Here is a 20,880-nt window from a genome sequence, read left to right as displayed (position 1 = left end):
CTGATTTCATTTAAGAGAAAGATTGAATAAGTGGTACCGAGCAGTCTTTGATAACATAAACTGTTTGTGAGGCCTTTTTTTTTAATAGAAGCAGCCTGGCTGAGTGTGGCCAGCTCTCACAGACCAGGATTTATAGTTGTTTTTTTAGTTTTTTGATTCAACAGAAGCTGCTGAAATCTTGAAGAAATAGAGGCTATTTTTGCCCTCTCTGTTACAGCTAGAAGTTAGAGGTTTTTTTCCTACTATGGGCACTGCATGTGAGAAAATTGGTTTTATGAATTTGCCATTTTGCCAAGGAGTATGTTTATGGGATGTTACTATATTGGAACATTTACGTAGTAAGAGTTATTGTATCTATTATTCTGTTAAGTTTTCCAATAGAGTTATTCTCTATTAAGTTATTCCAAGTTCTTCTTTCCTTTGTTGTATTTTAACTAGTGTTTCAATAAATTGTGTTTTGCTTAACATTGAGAAGTTTGACTAGTCGAATTGCATCTGGAACAGAGCACTTTGTCTTTGCCTATAAAATAAGAAAAAGTTAGGGTCTAGGCTACCTTTTTAAATTTTTGAGGGTCCATAACAATGTTCATGGTAAAGAGGAGACAGCCGGAGCCTGAGCTTGAAATTCTGAAACTGACATAAAACATCAGTGTAAATTGGAAGTGCCTGGACAAGAGGAGAAAATATTGAGTTGAGGTAGGATGAGATGAGTTCCATGGGGCAAGAGCTAAAACAATGGGTCTGCCCTGTTTGTAGATTGTAGGAAGGAGGTAGAAGCGGGCTGTGTGGGGTTGGGAAACTACAAGCTTGGAGACGGTGGGAGGGTGATCACCAAATGAACTGAGGTTAGTGACTGTTATGGACACAGTAGCCTTGTGTTTCATAGTGGGCCCATGGTGCAGGGTAGATGGGAGGAGGTTTGTGAGAGCTGCTGCTCAGCCTCTGCAACGTAGTGTTCAGCATATCAACCTGTAACAGCATTACCCTATCAGCAGGCTTAGTTACAAAGTTAGAGTTGGATCTGAGAGTATGGAATCCAAGACAATAAAATGTGAGGTCACCTATACTCTCCTCTCCACCTATCTTCTTTTCTCTCCATCTTCGGTCTGCCTCCCCCTCTCTCCCCATTTATTCCAGAACCCTCACCCCATCTCCCTCTCTGATGAAGGGTCTTGGCCTGAAACGTCAGCTTTTGTGCTCCTGAGATGCTGCTGGGCCTGCTGTGTTCATCCAGCCTCACATTTTATTATCTTGGATTCTCCAGCATCTGCAGTTCCCATTATCACTGATACAGTATGGAATACAGTCAGCTCCCAGGAGGATAGGTTGGAATGGGTAAGACAGGGCAGAGAAATTGAGGTGTCTAATGTCACGTTGACAGGTCTCAATGAACGGTTGAAGGTAAAAGGCCAGAGGGAGAGGTCCAGGTGGAGGGAGAGTGTTGGAGGTGGGCAAAGAAGTCTGTGGGATGTGGAGAGGGCTCTTGTCCAAAGAAATGGGCATGGAAGGTGAGAAGAAGAGTTCAATGTCACATTGGGCTCAAAATTCATTCAGGTGACGTCACAGAGGGATAAAACTGAGGCCTTTGCTGAGTACAGAATGTTCAGCATCGAACAGAGGGAGGTCAAGAGGGCTAGTAAATACACAACAGGAAGTGGGGCTGAGGAAGGTGATGGAGTCAGAGGGAAGAGGGGGAATAAACTTTCAGACAGGAGTGGATATCTCTCAGTTGTTGCATCTTGTGTTCCTTAATGCATTAAAGAAAAAGGTTTCTTGTTAGAATGTTATATGACCCAGAGGGTGAAGTGGAGCTGGGGAGCAGGGGAGCTCTGAGCCAGTGTGAGGTGGTGCTGTTGGAGAGAGAGAGAGAGAGAGATCACGAGTGTGCATATGGCAATGCATGCCACTGAGTGTGGACCTCAATGCAATGAGAACAGCTATCTAAGGAATGGTGGCCATCACAGAGATCAGAAATATGAAACAAACATAGTCATAAAGGAAATAATCCGACCAGTGTTTAAGATAACTACAGTTTAATGTAGCTATCTCAGTAACAGATTTAAGTTTCAGATTGACACATAATGGACACAGGAATGACGAGTTAGTTACAGGGGTAGACTGGAAAAGTGAAGGTTGCTCTCCTTAGAGCTATGAAGGCCTGGAAGAAATTCAGTAAATGTTCCTAAAAACATGAAAGCTTTAAAACACTGAAGGTCTGGCAACCAGAGGGCACAGATTTAAGACACTTGGCAAAAAAAGAATGACAGACAACATGTGGAAAAATTTTGCTTTTTTTTTATTTAAAGAGGCCATTGTGCTAAAATGTTATATTTTCCACCACCAGGAAAGCACCCATGTGGCTAGTGAAACATTAACCAGCACAACCTGCCGAAAAGTCTTGTTATGTAAAATGTAGTTAAAATTTGGAAAGCAATGATTAAGTTCTGAGTACAAATTAAACAGATTTTTCCCCCAAAGGGAATTTGACAAATAATAGAAATGAGGAAAATTATGGGGATGTGGGGGGGGGGGGGGGAGGAGGAGAGAGAGAGAGAGGGAGGGGAGGAAGTGGGAATTACTGCACTGCCCCTAGAAGGGCCAACAGACAACGGGCTTGCTTCTGGGTCTGTGGTTCTGAGAGCTTCATGTGGTATGACAGTGTTATGGAAGAGAAAATGTACACTGGTGTATGTTTGAGATGGCGTTTTAGGGTCAAGTCTTGAAACGGTGAATCAGGGTGGTATTTAGTAATCTCCCTACCTGAAGATGATTCACTGTTAGATACAGATGAAGAAGATGAATGTGTGTTATTGAAGGTTGAGGGAAGGGACGGATTCTAAAGAGTGAGGTGCTTGTCATTCCACCTGAAGGGGGTTAGAATCAGAAACGTTGTGGTTACTTTTTCCCAGGGTGGAGGTAGCTATTACGAGGGGGCATAGTTTTAAAGTGAGTGGAGGTAGATATAGGGGAGACGTCAGAGACAGATTTTTTACTCAGAGAGTGATCGGGTGTGGAATGCATTTCCCGACAGAGTAGTGGCTTCAGCCTCATTAGGGGCATTTAAGCGGCTATTAGATAGGCATATGGATGGTAGTATAAGGTAAGGGTGGAGGTTAGATAGATCTTAGGTTTAGGTTAAAAGTTAGGCACAACATAGTGGGCTGAAGGGCCTGTACTGTACTGTTCTATGTTCGTCATCAGCCCCTAGTTTGCAATTCTCCAAAAAGCAGCTGCTGTGTTGAGGTCTAGTCGGGAACTAATCCCAAAGTTTGGTTAATTTCAATCTGATTCTTATTGGTAACTCCCAGGGAGGGCAGTTCATCCAGACTGACGTCGACAGGAGTTGTTTCCAATCCTGGAAAGTAGGGACTAAGAAACCGCTTGTATTAACTTGGAGCAGGTTCAGGACTGGACGGTGTTCAGATCCCCGTGGTTAATAAACAGAAAGATTCCAGTACAATCCAGGCGGCTGTGAAAAGGGCCAGTTATGGATTTGTTACGGAAAATCGTTCTCCTCTGCACGTTCCTTGTTATCGCCGATTCTGTCCCGCCAACATGCTACTCCGCTGTTTTGAGATTGAGTAAAGGAATCACGGAGTTAATGGGAAGATTAGAGACCTTCTCGATCACGGTAAACCACAAGCCAGTCTGGCTTTCCTCGCTTCTCTTTGTATGGTGCTTGTTATAACTCAACAATACCTTTCTTTCACAGAAACGCTGCCTTGCTAACCTCCCAAAGCTCTACATTAATGTGCATGTAAGTACTTGGGACCTGAAAGGACATAACAATTCGGGTGTGGTTACGGTTTGTGTCTGGAGTATTGATCAGCTGAATTCGCGTTTCAGAACTCCTGTGTGATGGTCAAACTTCGCGACCACCTTTATGCTTTGGACAATCTCATCGCTCCCCAGTGCAGGGAGCTTAAGAGAATTGCATTTCTGAAACTGCGCATCAAGCGCTTGTACAACATGATCAACCGAGTCTGCTACCGGGTAACGTATACATAAATACTGTCATCTTCACTTGGGGAAGGGCTATACCTTAGGACTCTAGGCTGTAGTTTATAGTTTGCACTACCTCCACAGAACCACTGCACGCCTGAAAGCACAAAGCCTCACTTTTAATGCGTTTCTAGTTTCCTCTTGTTGACGCACTATACGTTAGGCTCTGCACAAAACCGGTCCACATTGTCCACTTCACTGACACCTTTTGGTCTTTTCGTCTACCACAGGACCTTGTGTTCTTCACTGATGATTGCGCGGAATTGGAACGCCCACCTCCTCCACCAGACCCCCAGGAAGACCTTTCGAAATGAAAACTCCCGCATTTCAGCGACCGAGTGGATTTGCATTGAGCCACCGGCGTCACCTGACAACATGGTGTTCATGTTACTTCAATCAAAAGGGCGTGCTTTAAATCTGTATGTGTGGCAGAGATAAGAGTGTTTCTGCCGAACAATAATTTGCTGTTTCCATGCAATGGGTGAATTCGTTTTAAGTGATTTCCTTTCTGCAAGGAAGGGGAACAGGAGTCTGTAGCGTTACCTTTCCAATATTCGACATTCTACTGGTGCTGTAATTTTCCAAAAACCGAAATAAAAACGCGGTTAGCAAAATATCGCTGGCGTTTCCACTTGTATTTACAGTCCAAAAACCTCTTCGCACCGTTTTCATTTTCACAGATGCACTCCATTTTTTAAGCGACACTTCTACGTGGTTTGAATGTTCTTGTCCTTTCCATTTTAATGTCAGGGTTTTCATGATGTGGGTGCAGTTAGGTGTTGTGTATTATTTGCATATTCAGAGACAAGTACTTTATACGCTATGTGCTGGAGTTACAAACACATTCCAACTTAGTTTCTGAAATTTACGGCCACCAAATGCAATGTCTCCATGTTTCATTGCAATTATTTCAGATTCATTGAACATATCTGAACTTGTAACTAAATTAGCCAGGATGAGGTGGTCAATGGTGAAGCAACAATGTGACCTTGAAGAAATTTACCCAGTAAGACATAACAATCTTTTTGGTGATGACTTCCCTTTCCTGTTGTTCTATGGGCTGTTGCCCAAGTTAAAAGGATCTCCAGGCATCTAGCAATGGTGATGTCATCAAGCAGGGTGAGCAGGCTGTCACTGAGATATTCTCACAAACAACATACCAAGAAGTATAAAGCATTAGAATTTTTAATTTTGTCAGATTACACACATAGTAAAGGAAATGAGTATGGAATTTCAATAGAAGATGTTTTTATGTGAGATTTTGTGCAATGTCTTATTTAACTTACTAGACGTTCGTAAGGACACATTTCGAGTACTGCATACAATTCTGTTCCACGTTTCGAGTAAGTACAGCATACAATTCTGTTCTCCCTTGTATGAGAAATATGTTATTAAACTGGAAAGGGTGCAAAAAGCATTGACAAGATTGTTGCCCAGACTGGAGCATTTAAGTTATAACGACAGGCTGGGTAGGCTGGGACATTTTGTTCCCTACAGTGTAGGAGGCTGACCTTACGGAGGTTTGTAAAATCTTTAGGGGCATAGATAGAGTATATATCAAAGATTTTTTTTCCCGAAAGGTAGGGGTATTCAAAACTTGAGGGCATAGTTTTAAACTGAGAGGAGAAAGATTTAAATGGGGCAACTTTTTCACACAGAGGTGGTGCATGTATGCGATGAGCTGCGAAAGTGGCAGACGCCTATACGATTACAAAAGTTAAAAGACATTTGGACAGATATAGGATGGGAAAGGTTTAAATGGATATGGACCAAACACAGGTAAATGGCACTGGTTCAGTTTAGGAAACGTGGAGGGGCTGGGCTGAGGGCCTGTTTCCGTGCTGTATGACTCATTGAATTAGATCATAGAACATAACAGCACAGTATAGGCCTTTCAGCCCTCGATGTTGTGCCGACCTGTCATATTGATCTCAAGCCCATCTAACCTACACTATTCCATGTACGTCCATATGCTTATCCAATGACGACTTAAATGTATCTAAAGTTGGCGAATCTACTACCGTTGCAGGCAAAGCGTTCCATTCCCTTACTACTCTCTGAGTAAAGAAACTACCTCTGACATCTGTCCTATATCTTTCACCCCTCAATTTAAAGCTATGCTCCCTCGAGCTCGCTGTCACCATCCTAGGAAAAAGGCTCTCCCTATCCACCCTCTCTAACCCTCTGATTATTTTATATGTTTCAATTAAGTCACCTCTCAACCTTCTCTCTAATGAAAACAGCTTAATGTAAAATTGCTCTTTCAGTGTCAGTAAAGCTGTTTAGCAGGAATATAAATTTAGCATGTTGTTTAAAATGCAGATAACACTTCATTTTCAAAGGTTTTATAAGCAAGACTAAGAGTAAACGGACAGAAAAGTTGTCTCGTTTTACAATTCGCAAAGAATTAGTTATCTGAGGCAGGGTCTCAGCAGCGCGCCCGTTAGACAAATCCGGAATGACGGATTATTATTTAACTGCGCATGTGCAGACTCCAGAAGTTCCGACAGAGGATCAGTGAGTGAGCAGTTTTGGCGTCAGTATTGTTGCAAAATCTAGTTCAATATCACAATCAAAACGCGGCACATTTGTTAAAACCAAGGATCGTTCCCTATACTTCGTGTTTCTTCTGATAGTTTAACTCAAACTCATGCATTGAGTTTAGCACGCTTCAGTGTATTCTGGTTTAAAACCTAAAAGTCTGCTCTGAGAATGAATAAAAGCGATTTTGAACCATTATTAAACAAAAGCAACTGTTATCTGTAACATAGGCATGTTTTGCCGTATCCAACTGCAGTGTTTTTTCTTTGACTAATCTTTTCCCATTAATTTTAATAATCCCTGGGATAACAAGGTGTGGAGCTGGATGTACACAGCAGGCCAAGCAGCATTTTAGGAGCAAGAAAGGTGACGTTTCGGGTCTCTACACTTTGTTATCTCGGATTCTCCAGCATCTGCAGTCCCTATTATCTCTGACACAATTTTAATCCCGTATGTGGCTCAGGTTTCAATTTTGTTGGATAGTTGCTCCTGCGAATCACTTTGCAAAGTATCCCGACATTAAAAGTGCGATATAAATGCAAACATTTGTAAGATTCTGTAGTGTGAAGGTTGAAGCCATTCAAATCCCACTCCAAACATTTTACTGCAGATGCCAACTATATCCCTCTACCTGGCAACAGTCTGAGATTAAGCCAGTCTGTTCTCAAACTTGGTGCCACATTTGATCCTGAGATGAGCTTGCAGCTACATCCTAACTATCCATCTCTAAGGCCACCGATTTCAAATTCCATGGTCTCACTTGTCCTTACACTGCATCTCTACCCACCAATCCCTTAACCTATTTTCCCATTTTTCTTAGATAACAAGATGTCGAGCTGGATGAACACAGCAGGTCAAGCAGCATCAGAGGAGCAGGAAAGCTGATGTTTCGGGCCTAGACCCTTCTTCAGAATGGGGGAGGGGGAAGGGGATTCTGAAATAAATAGTGAGAGAGGGGGAGGCACATGGAAGATAGATAGATGATAAGATCGGTGGAGAGGAGACAGACAGGTCAAAGAGGCGGGGATGGAGCTGGTAAAGGTGAGTGTAGTTGGAGAGTTAGGGAGGGGATAGGTCAGTCCAGGGAGGATGGACAGGTCAGGGGTGCAGGATGAGGCTAGTAAGTAGGAAATGAGGGTGGGGCTTGAGGTGGGAGGAGGGGATAGGTGGGAGGAATAACAGTTTAGGGAGGCGGGGACAAGCTGGGATGCGGTAGGCGGAGGGGAGATTTTGAAGCTTGTGCAGTCCACATTGGTACCATTGAGCTGCAGGGTTGCCAAGCGAAATATGAGTTGCTGTTCCTGCACCCTTTGGGTGGCATCGTTGTGGCACTGCAGGATAGACACGTCATCTAAGGAATGGGGGGGGAGTTGAAATGGTTCATGACTGGGAGGTGCAGTTGTTTATTGCGAACCGAGTGTAGGGGTTCTGTAAAGTGGTTCCCAAGCCTCTGCTTGGTTTCCCAAATGTAGAGGTAGCCACACCGGGTACAGCGGATACAGTATACTACATGTGCAGGTGAACATCTGCTTGATGTGGAAAGTCTTCTTAGGGCCTGGGATGGGGGTGAAGTGGGAGATGTAAGGACGTGTGTAGCACTTCCTGTGGTTGCAGGGGAAAGTGCCGGTGTGGTGGGGCTGGAGGGGAGTGTGGAGCAGACAAGGGAGTCCTGGAGAGAGTGGTCCCTTCAGAAAGCAGATATGGTTGGGGAGGGAAAAATGACTTTAGTGGTGGAGTCAGATTGCAGATGGCGGAAGTGTCAGAGGATGATGCGTTGGACCCGGAGTTTGGTGCGGTGGTACGTGAGGACGAGGGGGATTCTGTTTTGGTTGTTATTGCGGGGAGGGAGTGTGAGAGATGAGTTGCTGGAAATGGGGGAGACACAGTCAAGCGCGTTCTCAACCACTGTTGGGGGGAAGTTGTGGTCCTTGAAAAACGAGAACAGCTGAGATGTTCGGGAGTGAAATGCCTCATCCTGGGAGCAGATACAGCGAGGGCGAAGGAACTGGGAATAGGGGATGGGAGGTATCATCCGTCTCTGCATTTTTGTAGGAATGTGGGTGGGAGGTATCGTCCATCTCTGATATCCCTCTCTCTCATTCCTGGACATCTCTGATTCCATCTCTGGCAACCACCTGGAAACCGATATCCATTTTGAGCCCACCGACTCCCACAGCTACCGGGAATACACCTCCTCCCACCCACCCAACCTGTCTTTCCTCCCACCTCAAGCCCTACCCCCATCTCCTACCTCCTCGCCTCAACCCAGCCCTTGACCCAGTTATGATGTAGCTGCGAGCTCATCTCAGGATCAAATGTGGCACCAAGTTTGGGATCAGACTGGCTTAATCTCAGATGCTGCTTGGCCTGCTGTGTTCATCCATCTCTACACCTTGTTATTTCAGGTTCTCCAGCATCTGCAGTTCCTACTATCGCTTCCCATTTTTCTTATTGGCTATGACCATCGCCAATAAGAGACAATCTAACCATTGCCTTCTGACATTCGCTGGTGTTACCATCACAAAATCCCCCAACACCACCATCCTGAAGGTTATCATTAACCAGAAACTCAACTGGACTCACCACATAAACACAGTGGCTACAAGAGCAGATCAGAGGCTAGGAATACTGCAACAAGTAACACACCTCCTGATTCTCCAAAGCCTGTCCACCACCTATTAGGCAGAAGTCAGAAGTGTGATGGAAGACTCCCACTTGCTTGGATGGGTGCAGACCCAACAACACTCAAGAAGTTTGACACCATCCAGGACAAAGCAGCCTGCTTGATTGGCACTACATCCACAAGCATCCACTCCCTCCACCACCGACATTCAGTAGCAGCAGTGTGTACTAATTATAAGATGCACTGCAGAAATTCATCAATAATCCTCAGACAGCACCTTCCAGACCCATGACCACTTCCATCTAGAAGTCAAGGACAGTAGATATATGAGAACAGTACCACCTGCAAGTTCCCCTCCAAGCAACTCATCATCTTGACTTGGAAATATATCACCGTTCCTTCACTGTTGTTGAGTCAAAATCCCTCCCTAATGGCATTGTGAGTCAACCAACAGCAGGTGGACTGCAGCAGTTCAAGAAGGCAGCTCACTACCATCTTCTCAAGACCAACGAGGGACAGGTAATAAATGCTGGCCAGCCAGTGATGCCCACATCCCAAATATGAATAAATTAAATAAATATTCAGAGTGCTAATCAGTGCAGTGCATCAGTGATTAGTGCTGCTGCCTCACAGTACTAGAGACTTGGGTTGGATTCCACCTTCCGGCAACTGTCTGTTTAGAGTTTGCACATTCTCCTCGTGCCTGTGTGGTTTTCCTCCAGGTGTTCCAGTTTCCTCCCACAGTCTGAAGATGTGCAGGTTAGGTGGATTGGCCATGCTAAATTACCCATAGTGCCCAGGGATGTGTAGACTAGGTGGATTAGCCATGGGAAATGAAGGGGTTATAGGGACAGGGCAGGGGTGTAGGTCTGGGTGGGATGCTCTTCAGGTGGTGGATGTAGGTTCCATGGGCCAAATGGCCTGCTTCCGCATAAGGGATTCTATGAATCACTTCAGCCTGATGTCTTCATAACCTCATAACTGTATTTATGTTTAAAACACTAGTCTTGGACACTTTATCCTTAAAACTGCAAAGATCAATCATGTTATGATCAGCCCTCTCCAGGGTACTTTCACAATGAGTTAATGAATTAATTAATGTAGCATTGTCCATTACCAGATCAAGAATAGCTTTCTCAGTGGTTAACTTTAGAACACATGGATCTAAGAAATTATCCTGAAACTCTACTATAAATGTCCCTTACAGATCTTTGCCAATCCCAATTCAATTAATCTACATGTCGATAAAAATCACCCATGATTATAGCTGTACCTTTTTCATGAGGACCCATTATTGCTTCCTATATACACTGCTTTGCTTCAATTGGTGAGACTATATTCAAAGTACTGGGTATCGTATCGGTATCCTTATTTAAGAAAATATATAATTACATTACAAGCAGTTAGAGAGGTTCACTCAACTGATTCCTGGAATTAGAGGGTTATTTATGAGGGGAGATTCGTCAGGTTAGGCTTGATGTACATTGGACTTGAGAAGAGTGAGAAGTTAGCTCATTGGAACAAGTACCTAAGGAGACTGAAAGGGTAGATGCTGAAAAGGTGTTTTTCCTCATGAGAGAGATGAGAGCTGGGGGGAGACAGTTTAAAACAAGGGGTGTTCCATTTAAGATGGAAATGAGGGGAATTTCTTCTCTCAGAATGTCTTGAGAAATGCCTACCATACATTTTTCAATGGTGACTGCATTTCAAGGCCTGAAAATTGGTGTGAAACCCTTGGTGAATGGTGTAGGAGAGTTTTGGGAGAAGACTTATGACAAGGGAGTGAGGATTGTTAACTCTATTCTTATTGTATGTTTGTATGCACCCAACCCAGCTTATATACAGTGAAAAACCCTCATCCATTCCTTCATTACCTCTAGACTCGACAATTTAATTGCATTCGTGGCTGCCGTTCCACATTCTACTTGACAAACCAAACATCTTCCAAAAGTCTGCAGCCTGTGTTTTAACGCTTAGGTGTTCTGTTCACTCATCACTAGTGTGTTTGCTGACCTACCTTGACTAACAATTTGTTGATTTCGAATTTAATAAAGAACAGCGGGTGCTAGAGAACTGAAACAAAACAGAAATTGCTGGAGACGTTCAGCAGTTACAGCACTCAAAACGTTGGCTTGTGTTTTCTCCCCAGAAATGCTGCCTGACTCGTGGATTTTCTCCAGCAAGATGACAAAATGTGAGGCTGGATGAACACAGCAGGCCCAGCAGCATCTCAGGAGCACAAAAGCTGACGTTTCAGGCCTAGACCCTTCATCAGAGAGGGGGATGGGGTGAAGGTTCTGGAATAAATAGGGAGAGAGGGGGAGGCGGACCGAAGATGGAGAGAAAAGAAGATAGGTGGAGAGGAGAGTATAGGTGGGGAGGTAGGGAGGGGATAGGTCAGTCCAGGGAAGACGGACAGGTCAAGGAGGTGGGATGAGGTTAGTAGGTAGGAGATGGAGGTGCGGCTTGGGGTGGGAGGAAGGGATGGGTGAGAGTAAGAACAGGTTAGGGAGGCAGAGACAGGTTGGATTGGTTTTGGGGTGCAGTGGGTGGAGGGCAAGAGCTGGGCTAGTTGTGTGGTGCAGTGGGGGGAGGGGACAAACTGGGCTGGTTTTGGGATGCGGTGGGGGAAGGGGAGATTTTGAAGCTGGTGAAGTCCACATTGATACCAAGATAATAAAATGTGAGGCTGGATGAACACAGCAGGCCCAGCAGCATCTCAGGAGCACAAAAGCTGACGTTTCGGGCCTAGACCCTTCTTCAGAGAGGGGGATGGGGTGAGGGTTCTGGAATAAATAGGCAGGGAGGGGGAGGCGGACCGAAGATGGAGAGAAAAGAAGATAGGTGGGGAGGAGAGCAGTTTCAAGGCCGAAGAGATTACAAGAGAGTTGCAGTGGGAGAGAGATTCCCTGAGGTTGGTCCGGAGGGAGGAGGGTAACTTCTTCAGGTTAGGCATCCCTGGAAGAGGCTTCGCAGTGAGGTTAAAATTGTATCAGTGATAATGGGAACTGCAGAAGCTGGAGAATCCAAGATAATAAAATGTGAGGCTGGATGAACACTATCACCATTATCATATTACACCCCCCACTGCACCACACAACCAGCCCAGCTCTTCCCCTCCACCCACTGCATCCCAAAACCAGTCCAACCTGTCTCTGCCTCCCTAACCTGTTCTTCCTCTCACCCATTTCTTCCTCCCACCCCAAGCCGCACCTCCATCTCCTACCTACTAACCTCATCCCACCTCCTTGACCTGTCCGTCTTCCCTGGACTGACCTATCCCCTCCCTACCTCCCCACCTATACTCTCCTCTCCACCTATCTTCTTTTCTCTCCATCTTCGGTCCGCCTCCCCCTCTCTCCCTATTTATTCCAGTTCCCTCTCCCCATCCCCCTCTCTGATGAAGGGTCTAGGCCCGAAACGTCAGCTTTTGTGCTCCTGAGATGCTGCTTGGCCTGCTGTGTTCATCCAGCCTCACATTTTGTTATCTTGGATTCTCCAGCATCTGCAGTTCCCATTATCACTGATACAATTTTCTCCAGCAATTTCGGTTTTGTCTTAATTTTAAAACTCACATCCTTTTTTTAAAAATCCCTAAGTGGTATTGCCTTTTTTGTGTATTTCTGTAATCTCCACAACCCTCTGTGATGCCAGCATTAGTTGCTCTCATTCTGACCTCGTGTTTTCAGCTGAGTCCCCAACAGAGGCCTTGCCTTCAGGAGACGAGGCCGCGAGCTCTGGAATTTCCTCCCTTGCCTCATTTAAGACAATTCCTAAAAACTATCTCCTTGATAAAACGTTGGTCGGCTGGCTCTCGTCCTGTGGTTCGCTCTCTGACAATGTCCCTGTGGGCTTTTCACGAAGTTGGAGGCACTATATAAATGTAACTTGTTGGGGTGGCTGCACACACGCGATTGTGATGTTATGAGAGGTGGGGGTGGTGGGTTGGGGGTGCGGTGAGGTTGAGGCGCCTCCTGGGAAGCGGGGGTGCTATGGTCAGTGTTCCCTGATCGTTTCACAATATCTTATCGTGTCTGTACGCTTCATTAGAAACCCCGGGCAGTTTCCATGTTATTTCAGAGGTGTGTTCAGTGGCTGCCTGCGAGAGGGCTGACAGCGACAATGTTACAACAATCTCCATGGTGACCGGGGCTTTGCTACAACACTGGAAGGAGTAATTTAGGGCAGGGGTTATGTGTTACTCAGAGCAAACCAAACATTGGGGACCAGATGCTTTCTTCTCCATTGAGTGTTGCTTTTGTTTTGTTTCAAAATTGAGTAAAATCCAAATTATATCCCATCACCATTCCGGAAATGTTTTTATCTTAAGACCCAAGAAATCGCTTTCTCTTTCTTCCCGGTATTTTGTTTTGTCAAGTTAATGGCCTGCTGCAAATAAATCTCTTATATGGGGTGAGCACGTTGGACTGCGTTAGTTTCATTGGTGTAGCGCCCGATGAAGACGAGCCTGGAGCAACCTGTAGTCCGTTCCAGGTCCGGGAGAATACCTGAAGCTCGACACTTCTGCACCCCCATAACGGATCATGGCGAAGCGGCAAGTGGAGAGTCACACGATGTCTGGTGTAGTGACAAGTCACTCGATCTTTGCAGGAAAGATGTAACGTGCCTCAGGTGTGACATGCCAAGATATATCGAGGTAAATTCGTTTCTGTCTCTTCCAACCACCCCGTCCTCCAGGTCGCCAATTTGCCATGCGCCAAACTGTCCCTTTGCACTTTTTTTTCTTCGCTATAAAGGCAAGTTTATAGGATAGAGCTCAACTAGCTAATTGTTCCTTTTCGAATATCGAACAAGTCTCCTTTCCTCCATATGTACTCATTTCCCAACTTATAACTGTGTAAATTTTGGCACCAGGAAATTTTTGCATTCTTCCATGCACTTCTTCATTATAATTCCTCGAAACAGTGCGAGGAAACGCCGTTTTAAGCAAGGCATGTTTCTGCTGAGATAATAGGGGCTTGCAGATGCTGGAGAATCCGAGATAACAAAGTGTAGAGCTGGATGAACACAGCAGGCCAAGCAGCATCTTAGGAGCAGGAAAACTGACGTTTTGGGCCTAGACCCTTCATCAGAAACATGGCTGTGTGTTTACATGGATGCACATTGAACCACCTACCTACCTGTAATACGTTCCCCAGCAACCTGGTTGAATTCGGGATTCTGAACCAGGTATCCAGTGATTGTGGTTCCAAAATGCCCTCTCATGCACCAGGGAAAATAATATGACATTCGATTAAAAAACTGTTTGACACCTTGGTGATACTAATCTGAAATCTAGTTGGAATCTCCTAAATTTAACCGATCTATGATGTGAGGAAACTTCTTAACTGTGCACGTTTAAGAAGTGGGATTGGGTTTTGGAAGTGTAATTATAAATTGGCTGTGAACACTCTTAATTGCCGAAATTTGTATATTTGTCAACCTTCTGTCACTCTAACCTTCCAATTAGTTCCACTCATTCAGCCTTGCCCCGCATTCGGCATTTAAAATGCTGTCCTCACAGATATTACCAACAGGAATATTGTTCCAATTGTTGTATAACCTGGAGGAAAAAAAATGTTTAAGCAAAAATCTCTTTATGAGCACAGCTTTACAAATTAAGTACTTTCCTCCCCTTTTTTGTTTGATTCATGCCTGACTGAATAAGACAGGCCGAGGTGATAAAGGACATTGGGGAGGCCTCTTCTGGAGTCTTGTGTCCAGTTCTGGTCACCGTCTTACAGGAAGAATATTATTAAGCTGGAGAGAGTTCAGATGAGATTTACCAGGATGTTGCTGGGTACAGAAGATTTGTGTTAAAAAGATAGGCTGGTCTAACACAGTGTGGAACTGGAGGAGCACAGCAGGCCAGTCAGCATCAGAGGAGCAGGAAAGCTGACATTTCAGGTTAGGACCCTTCTTCAGGAATGGAGGGGGGGAAGGGAACTCCGAAATATATAGAGAGAGGAGATGTGGGACTGGGGAAGGTAGGTGGGATGGTGATAGGTGAGTGCAGGTTGACAGTGGTGGGGATTGGTTAGTGAGGTGGGAGGACTGGAAGGGTGGGAGAGAAGAGCGACAGGTTATGTTAGGTCAAGGAGGTGGGGATGAGAGGGAGGGTTGGTCATAAGATAAGGCCGGGGGTAGGGAGAGTTTGAAACTGGTAAAGTCCACTTTGAGACCATTGGGTTGTTGGGTCCCAAGGCAGAATATGAGGTACTGCTCCACCAGTTTCCAGGTAGCATTGTGACACTGGAGGAGGTCCAGAATGGACATGTCACCCAGGGAGTGGGAGGGGGAGTTGAAGTGGTTTGCAACTGGGAGGTGTTGTTGTTTGTCGTGAAGAGAGCACAGGTGCTCTACAAAGTGGTCTCCGAGCCTCCGCTTGGTCTCACCAATGTAGAGGAGGCCACATCCAGAGCAGCGGATGCAGTAGACTACATTAACAGATGTGCAGGTGAACATCTGTCTGATGTGGAAGGTTTTTTTGGTTCCTTGGATGGAGGGGAGCAGAGAGGTGTAGGGGTGGTGTAGCACTTCCTGCAGTTGCAGGGAAAGGTGCCGGGGGTGGTGGGGCTAGTGGGGAGTGTGGAGTGGACAAGGGAGTCATGGAGAGAGCGGCCCCTATGGAAGGCAGATAGGGGTGAGGAGGGAAATATATCTTTCATAGTGTGGTCAGACTGCAGATAGCGGAAGTGGCAGAAAATGATACATTGAATCTGGAGGTTAGTGCGGTGATACCTGAGGACAAGGGGAATTCTGTCTTTGTTGTTGTTGTGGGGAGGGGATGTGACGGCAGAGGTGCGGGAAACGCAAGACATGCGGTCGACAGCATTTTCGACCACTGAAGAGGGAAGTTGTGGTCTTTGAAATAAGAGGACATCTAGGATGTTCGGGAGTGGAAGACCCCATCTTGGGTGCAGTTGCGGCAGAGGCAGAGGAATTGGAAATAGGGGATTGCATTTTTGCAGGAAATTGGGTGTGAGGAGATGTAGTCTAGGTAGCTATGGTAGTTAGTGGGCTTGAAATAGATATCAGTTTCGAGGTCGAGGTGTTCACCAGAGATGGAGACAGAGAGGCCCAGGAAGGAGAGAGAGATATCAGAGATGGTCCAGGTGAACTTGAGGTTGGGGTGAAAGATGTTAGCGAAGTGGATGAACTGTTCAAGGTCCTTGTGGGAGCATGAGGTGGCGCCGATACAGTCATTGATGTAACGGAGGAAGCGGTGGGGGGTGGGGCCAGTGTAGCTACGGAAGAGGGATTGTTCCACGTAACCTACAAAGAGGTAGGCATAGCTTGGGCCTATGCGGGTACCCATGGCCACCCCCTTAGTTTGTAGGAAGTGGGAGGAGTTGAAGGAGAAGGCGTTAAGGGTAATGTTCTTACTATCACTGGATAGGCTGGAACTTTGTCACTGGAGGGTGGGAGATTGAAAGGGGGACCTTATAGAGGTTTTGGAAATCATGAGAAAGGGTTAATGATTGATGTCTTTTTCCTAGGTTGGGGGATTTCAAGATTAGGGGGCAAATTTTTAAGGTGACAGGAGAGAGATTATAAAAAGGCAGCAAATGTTTTACACACAGAGTGGTGTGCGTGAGGAATAAACTTCCCCAGGAAGTGGTGGATGCGGGCACCGTTACAATATTTAAAAGACATGTACATAACTACATGAATAGGAAATGTTTGGAGGGTTGTGGGTCAGGAGCAGGTAGGTGGGACTAGTTTAGTTTGGGATTATGTTTGGCAAGGACTGGTTGGACTGAAGGGTCTGTTTCCGTGCTGTGTGACTGTGTGGCAGCTGGTAAAACTCGGTTGAAACTAGGTGTAGGTGTAGGCCATTCAGCCCTTCGAGGCTAGACCACCATTCAATAAGATCATGCAATCTCAGTTTCCCATTCCTGATTTCTCTCCATATCCCTTGATCCCTTTAGCTGCAAGGGCCATGTCCAGCTCCCTCTTGAACATATCTAATGAACTAGCCCCAACAGCTTCCTGTGGGAGAGAATTCCACAGGTTTGCAACTCTGAGTGAAGAAATTCTCCCTCACCTCAGTCCTGAATGACTTACCCCTTATTCTTAGACTGTGTCCCTTAGTTTGGCCATGCCCATCTGAACAAGTCCTTCGGCTGCAGGAATGCTAATTACAATAACTGCTTTACTTACCATAGGTGACAATGCAAATATTTTCTGATCAACCTGTTTGGAGATATTATTATACACCTCTGGAACAGGCGGAACTTGAACCCAGGTTCTTCCTGGATCAGAGGGAGGGAGCATTACCACTGTGCCACAACAGTTCCTTTGCAGTCAAGACAATCTTCACCCTGCAATTAATTTCACATGGAACGGAAGAGAGAATGGCAAGTTTGAATGGCGTTTATTTTAATACAATTACTGCAATAAAGAGGGATGATATAATAGAAGGCTCCTCAACTGAGGCGATATGAATAGGAGTTAATAATGAAAAGGAGACCATCACATTGTTGTTCATGTACTATAAACACCAAACTTTCAGGAAGAGGTAGAAGGGCAGTTAATTTCAGGGTATTGTAAAAGCAATAGGGTGGTAGCAGCAGGGGATTTCAACTTCCCAATATTAAATGGGTTAGACAAAATGTAAAAGGCATTATGGAAGCTGGTATTCATAAACACCTTTTAATGCTTTTAAAGACTGTGCAGGAAGTCCAACAAGTGAGCTGGATCTAATTTTAGAGAACAAAGCCAGCCAAATAGTAAAAGTGTCATTGGGAGAGCATTGCGGTGATGGTGAATATAAAAAGTTTTAAGTTAGTCTTGGAAAAGAACAAGAATGGCCCAGAAATAAAGGTCATGAATTAGGGAAAGGCTGATAAGAGAGAATCTGGCCAAAGTGGGTTGTGAGCAGCTATTTGTAGGGAAGCCTACGTCCAACAGTTGGAGTCTTTCAAAAAGGAAATAGAGAATGCGCAGGCTCCAACATGAACCTGTACGTATGAAGAGTGGAACGAAAAACACCAGAGAATCCTGCTTAGCAAAAAGTGTAGGGAATTGGATAAGAAAGAAAGGAAAGCTCGAGTAAATGGTTAAGCCACCATAGTCTTACTAGACCATAGAGCTGCTTTCTCATTAGAGAGAGAGACAACTGGTGGTGGTTTAACCCTAAGGTCATGATGCCTCAGGCAAAGGGAGAGGTTGAGAAAGCACATCCTTCATTGTAACATGAACTGGTGTGGCAATTGCACTCATGCTGTTAGCACCACTCTGTATCGCAAACCAGCCATCCAGCAGTCATTAGAGTCATACAGCACAGAAACAGACCCTTCAGTCAAATTGCCCATTTAGTTTCCAAAACTAAACTAGTCACATTTACCTGCATTTGGTCCATATCCCTCTGAACAGTTCCTACTTATGAACCTGTTAAAATGTCGACTAAATATTGTAACTACCTGCATTTAACCCTTCCTCCGGCATTTCATTCCATATACCCATCACCCTCTGTGTGAAAAGGCACACCTCAAGTCACTTAAATCTTTCCCCTCTCAACTTAAAACTATGCCCTCAGATTTTAAATTCCCCTACCCTGGGGTAAATATCTTTGCTCTTCACCTTATCTATGTCCCTCACGATTTTATAACTCGCGGGTGGTGGTGTTCCCATGTTTCTGCTGCCCTTGTCCTTCTAGATGGAAGTGATTGTAGATTTAGAAGGTGCTGTCTGGAGGTCTTTGCTGAATGGTAAGCTGTGGATGGAGCTGGCAGCCATTGGTGAGGTTTTACATAACTACATTATGTCTGTATTGATTATAGAGAAGAACAACATTGGTAGAGAAGTTAGGGAAGGAGACAGTGATATACTTGAACAAATTACAATTGATTTGGAGAAGACATTAGAGGTTTCAATGAACTTAAAATTGGTTAAGTCCCATATGTCAGAGGCAAGGGAGGAGCTTTGTAGGAGTCCTGACATTAATTTCCAAATCCTGTCTGGATGCAGGAGGTATGTCAGAGTACTGGTGGATAGATAATGTGGAATCAGTCAAGAAAGGTGGCAGGGATAAACCAGTGAACCATAGGTCTGTGAGTCTTGTGTCAGTGGTAGGGAAACTATTGGAAAAAAGTGTGAGCGACAGATCTAATCTCCAATTGGAGATGTAAGAATAGTCAGCATGCTCTTGTCATGAGGAGAACATGTCTGACAAGTTTGATTGAGTTTTTTGAGGAGGTGACTAGATTTGTAGATAAGGGCGGTACAGTGGATATCGATTCCATGCACATCAGTAAGGATTTTGACAAGCTTCTGCATTGGAGACCTGTCAAAAAATTAAGAGCCAATGGGATCCAGTGCAATTTGGCAAATTGGATCCAAAATTGGCTTCATGGTAGGAGGTAGAGGGTGACGTTCAAAGGTTGCCTATACCCAATGGGAGACTGTAGGGTTTAGTGCTGGGTTTCTTGCTGCTTTTAGTGCATATTAATGATCTAGACATGAGCTTGGGAGGTTTAATCAGTAAGTTTGCAGATAACATGAAAATTGATAGTGTCAGTAGTGAGGAGAAAAACCTTAAACTACAGGATGATATATATTGGCTGTCAAATGGGCTGCACAGTGGCAAATAGAACTTAATCCTTAAATGTATGAGTTGATGCATTTTGCTTGGACCAATAAAGCAAGGGAGTGCATGATGAATGGTCAGACCCTCGGAAGTACAGAGAACCAGCGGGACCTTCTATGTGCATATCCACAGATCCTTGAATGCAACAGGACAGGTATATGAGGTGGTTAAGGAAACATATGGGATGGAGTAGTGTGTGCAGTTCTGTTCACCAGCATTATAGAAAGGATGTGATTGCACTGAAGGGGTTGCAAAGAAGATTCACGAGGACTTTGCCTGGGCTGAAGCAAGTCAACTTCGAAGTGAGCCGGCAGCAGCAGGGTTGTTTTCATTACAGCAGAGAAGGCTAAGGGAGCGACCTGATTAAAGTGCACAAAACTGTGAAGGGCTTAGCTATTGTAGATGAGAACAAACCTTTCCCGATAGTAGAAGGATCAGTAACAAGGGGCTTAGATATAAGGTAAAAAGCAGAATATGTAATGGGGATTTAAGGAAGATTTATTTTACATAGACGGTGTTGGATATTTGGAACACTTCCTGAAAAGTTGATAGAAGTGGGAACCATCAAAACATTTTAAGAAGTTTTTAAATGATTGCTTAAAATGCCATAACATACAGGATATGGGCCATTTAAAAATGGGACAGAGCTGATAGGTGCTTGATGACTGGTACAGACATGATGGGCCACTTACATGCCGTAAAAGTCAGATTCTATGAGTTAGATAATAGGTCTGTCTCCTTTTAGATCCAGAACTGTTCTGCCTCTCCCCACCCAAATCCTTATGACATTAATAGTTTGGATGGAGCTAAATGCAGTCTTCAGTACAAACCCTTTCAGAACTATTACCTCATGCAACAATCTGCAGTTAGAAATAGGACCTATCTCTGTTGCCTCCAGTCTCCTGTCGACAGGAACTCTTCATTCTTCAACATGGTCAAACCATGTTGCTCACATGTCCCTTGTTGTACTATGTCATCATTTGCTATTTAATAGTAGGCACATCTCTCACAGATGACTTCATTAACAGATTTTTAGAAATGGAACAATCTTTTCCACGCAAAGAAGCCAGATAAAAATGTTTCTTTACTAAGCTCTATTGTTGGTAGAAGAATGTGCCCTACT

At 44.7% G+C, this 20,880-nt stretch overlaps 2 protein-coding genes across 3 annotated transcripts in view; both read left to right on the top strand.

Annotated features, from left to right (window-relative positions):
* The first annotated feature begins 3,339 nt into the window (after positions 1-3,339).
* LOC125456864 (cytokine-like protein 1) lies at positions 3,340-4,616 on the top strand. The gene is made up of 4 exons (XM_048540339.2): positions 3,340-3,631; positions 3,713-3,757; positions 3,847-3,993; positions 4,233-4,616. Exons 1-4 carry the CDS (start codon positions 3,488-3,490, stop codon positions 4,314-4,316), a joined length of 420 nt encoding a protein of 139 aa, XP_048396296.1. The 5' UTR covers positions 3,340-3,487; the 3' UTR covers positions 4,317-4,616.
* An 8,536-nt stretch (positions 4,617-13,152) lies between these two features.
* Positions 13,153-20,880, top strand: part of LOC125455682 (leucine-rich repeat-containing protein 27-like) — a 34,839-nt gene continuing 27,111 nt past the window's right edge. For both annotated transcript variants that reach the window (XR_009446673.1, XM_048537997.2), the window contains exon 1: positions 13,153-13,823. Coding sequence is in view for 1 of the 2 variants with exons in the window: in XM_048537997.2 (XP_048393954.1) it covers positions 13,623-13,823 (201 nt within the window). In the remaining variant the exon portion in view is untranslated. The remainder of the gene's footprint in view (positions 13,824-20,880) is intronic.

Source organism: Stegostoma tigrinum, chromosome 1, assembly GCF_030684315.1.
Source record: "Stegostoma tigrinum isolate sSteTig4 chromosome 1, sSteTig4.hap1, whole genome shotgun sequence".
NCBI classification, from domain to species: Eukaryota; Metazoa; Chordata; class Chondrichthyes; order Orectolobiformes; family Stegostomatidae; genus Stegostoma; species Stegostoma tigrinum.
The sequence above is the reverse complement of the archived record's forward strand: the minus strand, read 5'-3'. Positions and strand labels throughout refer to the sequence as shown.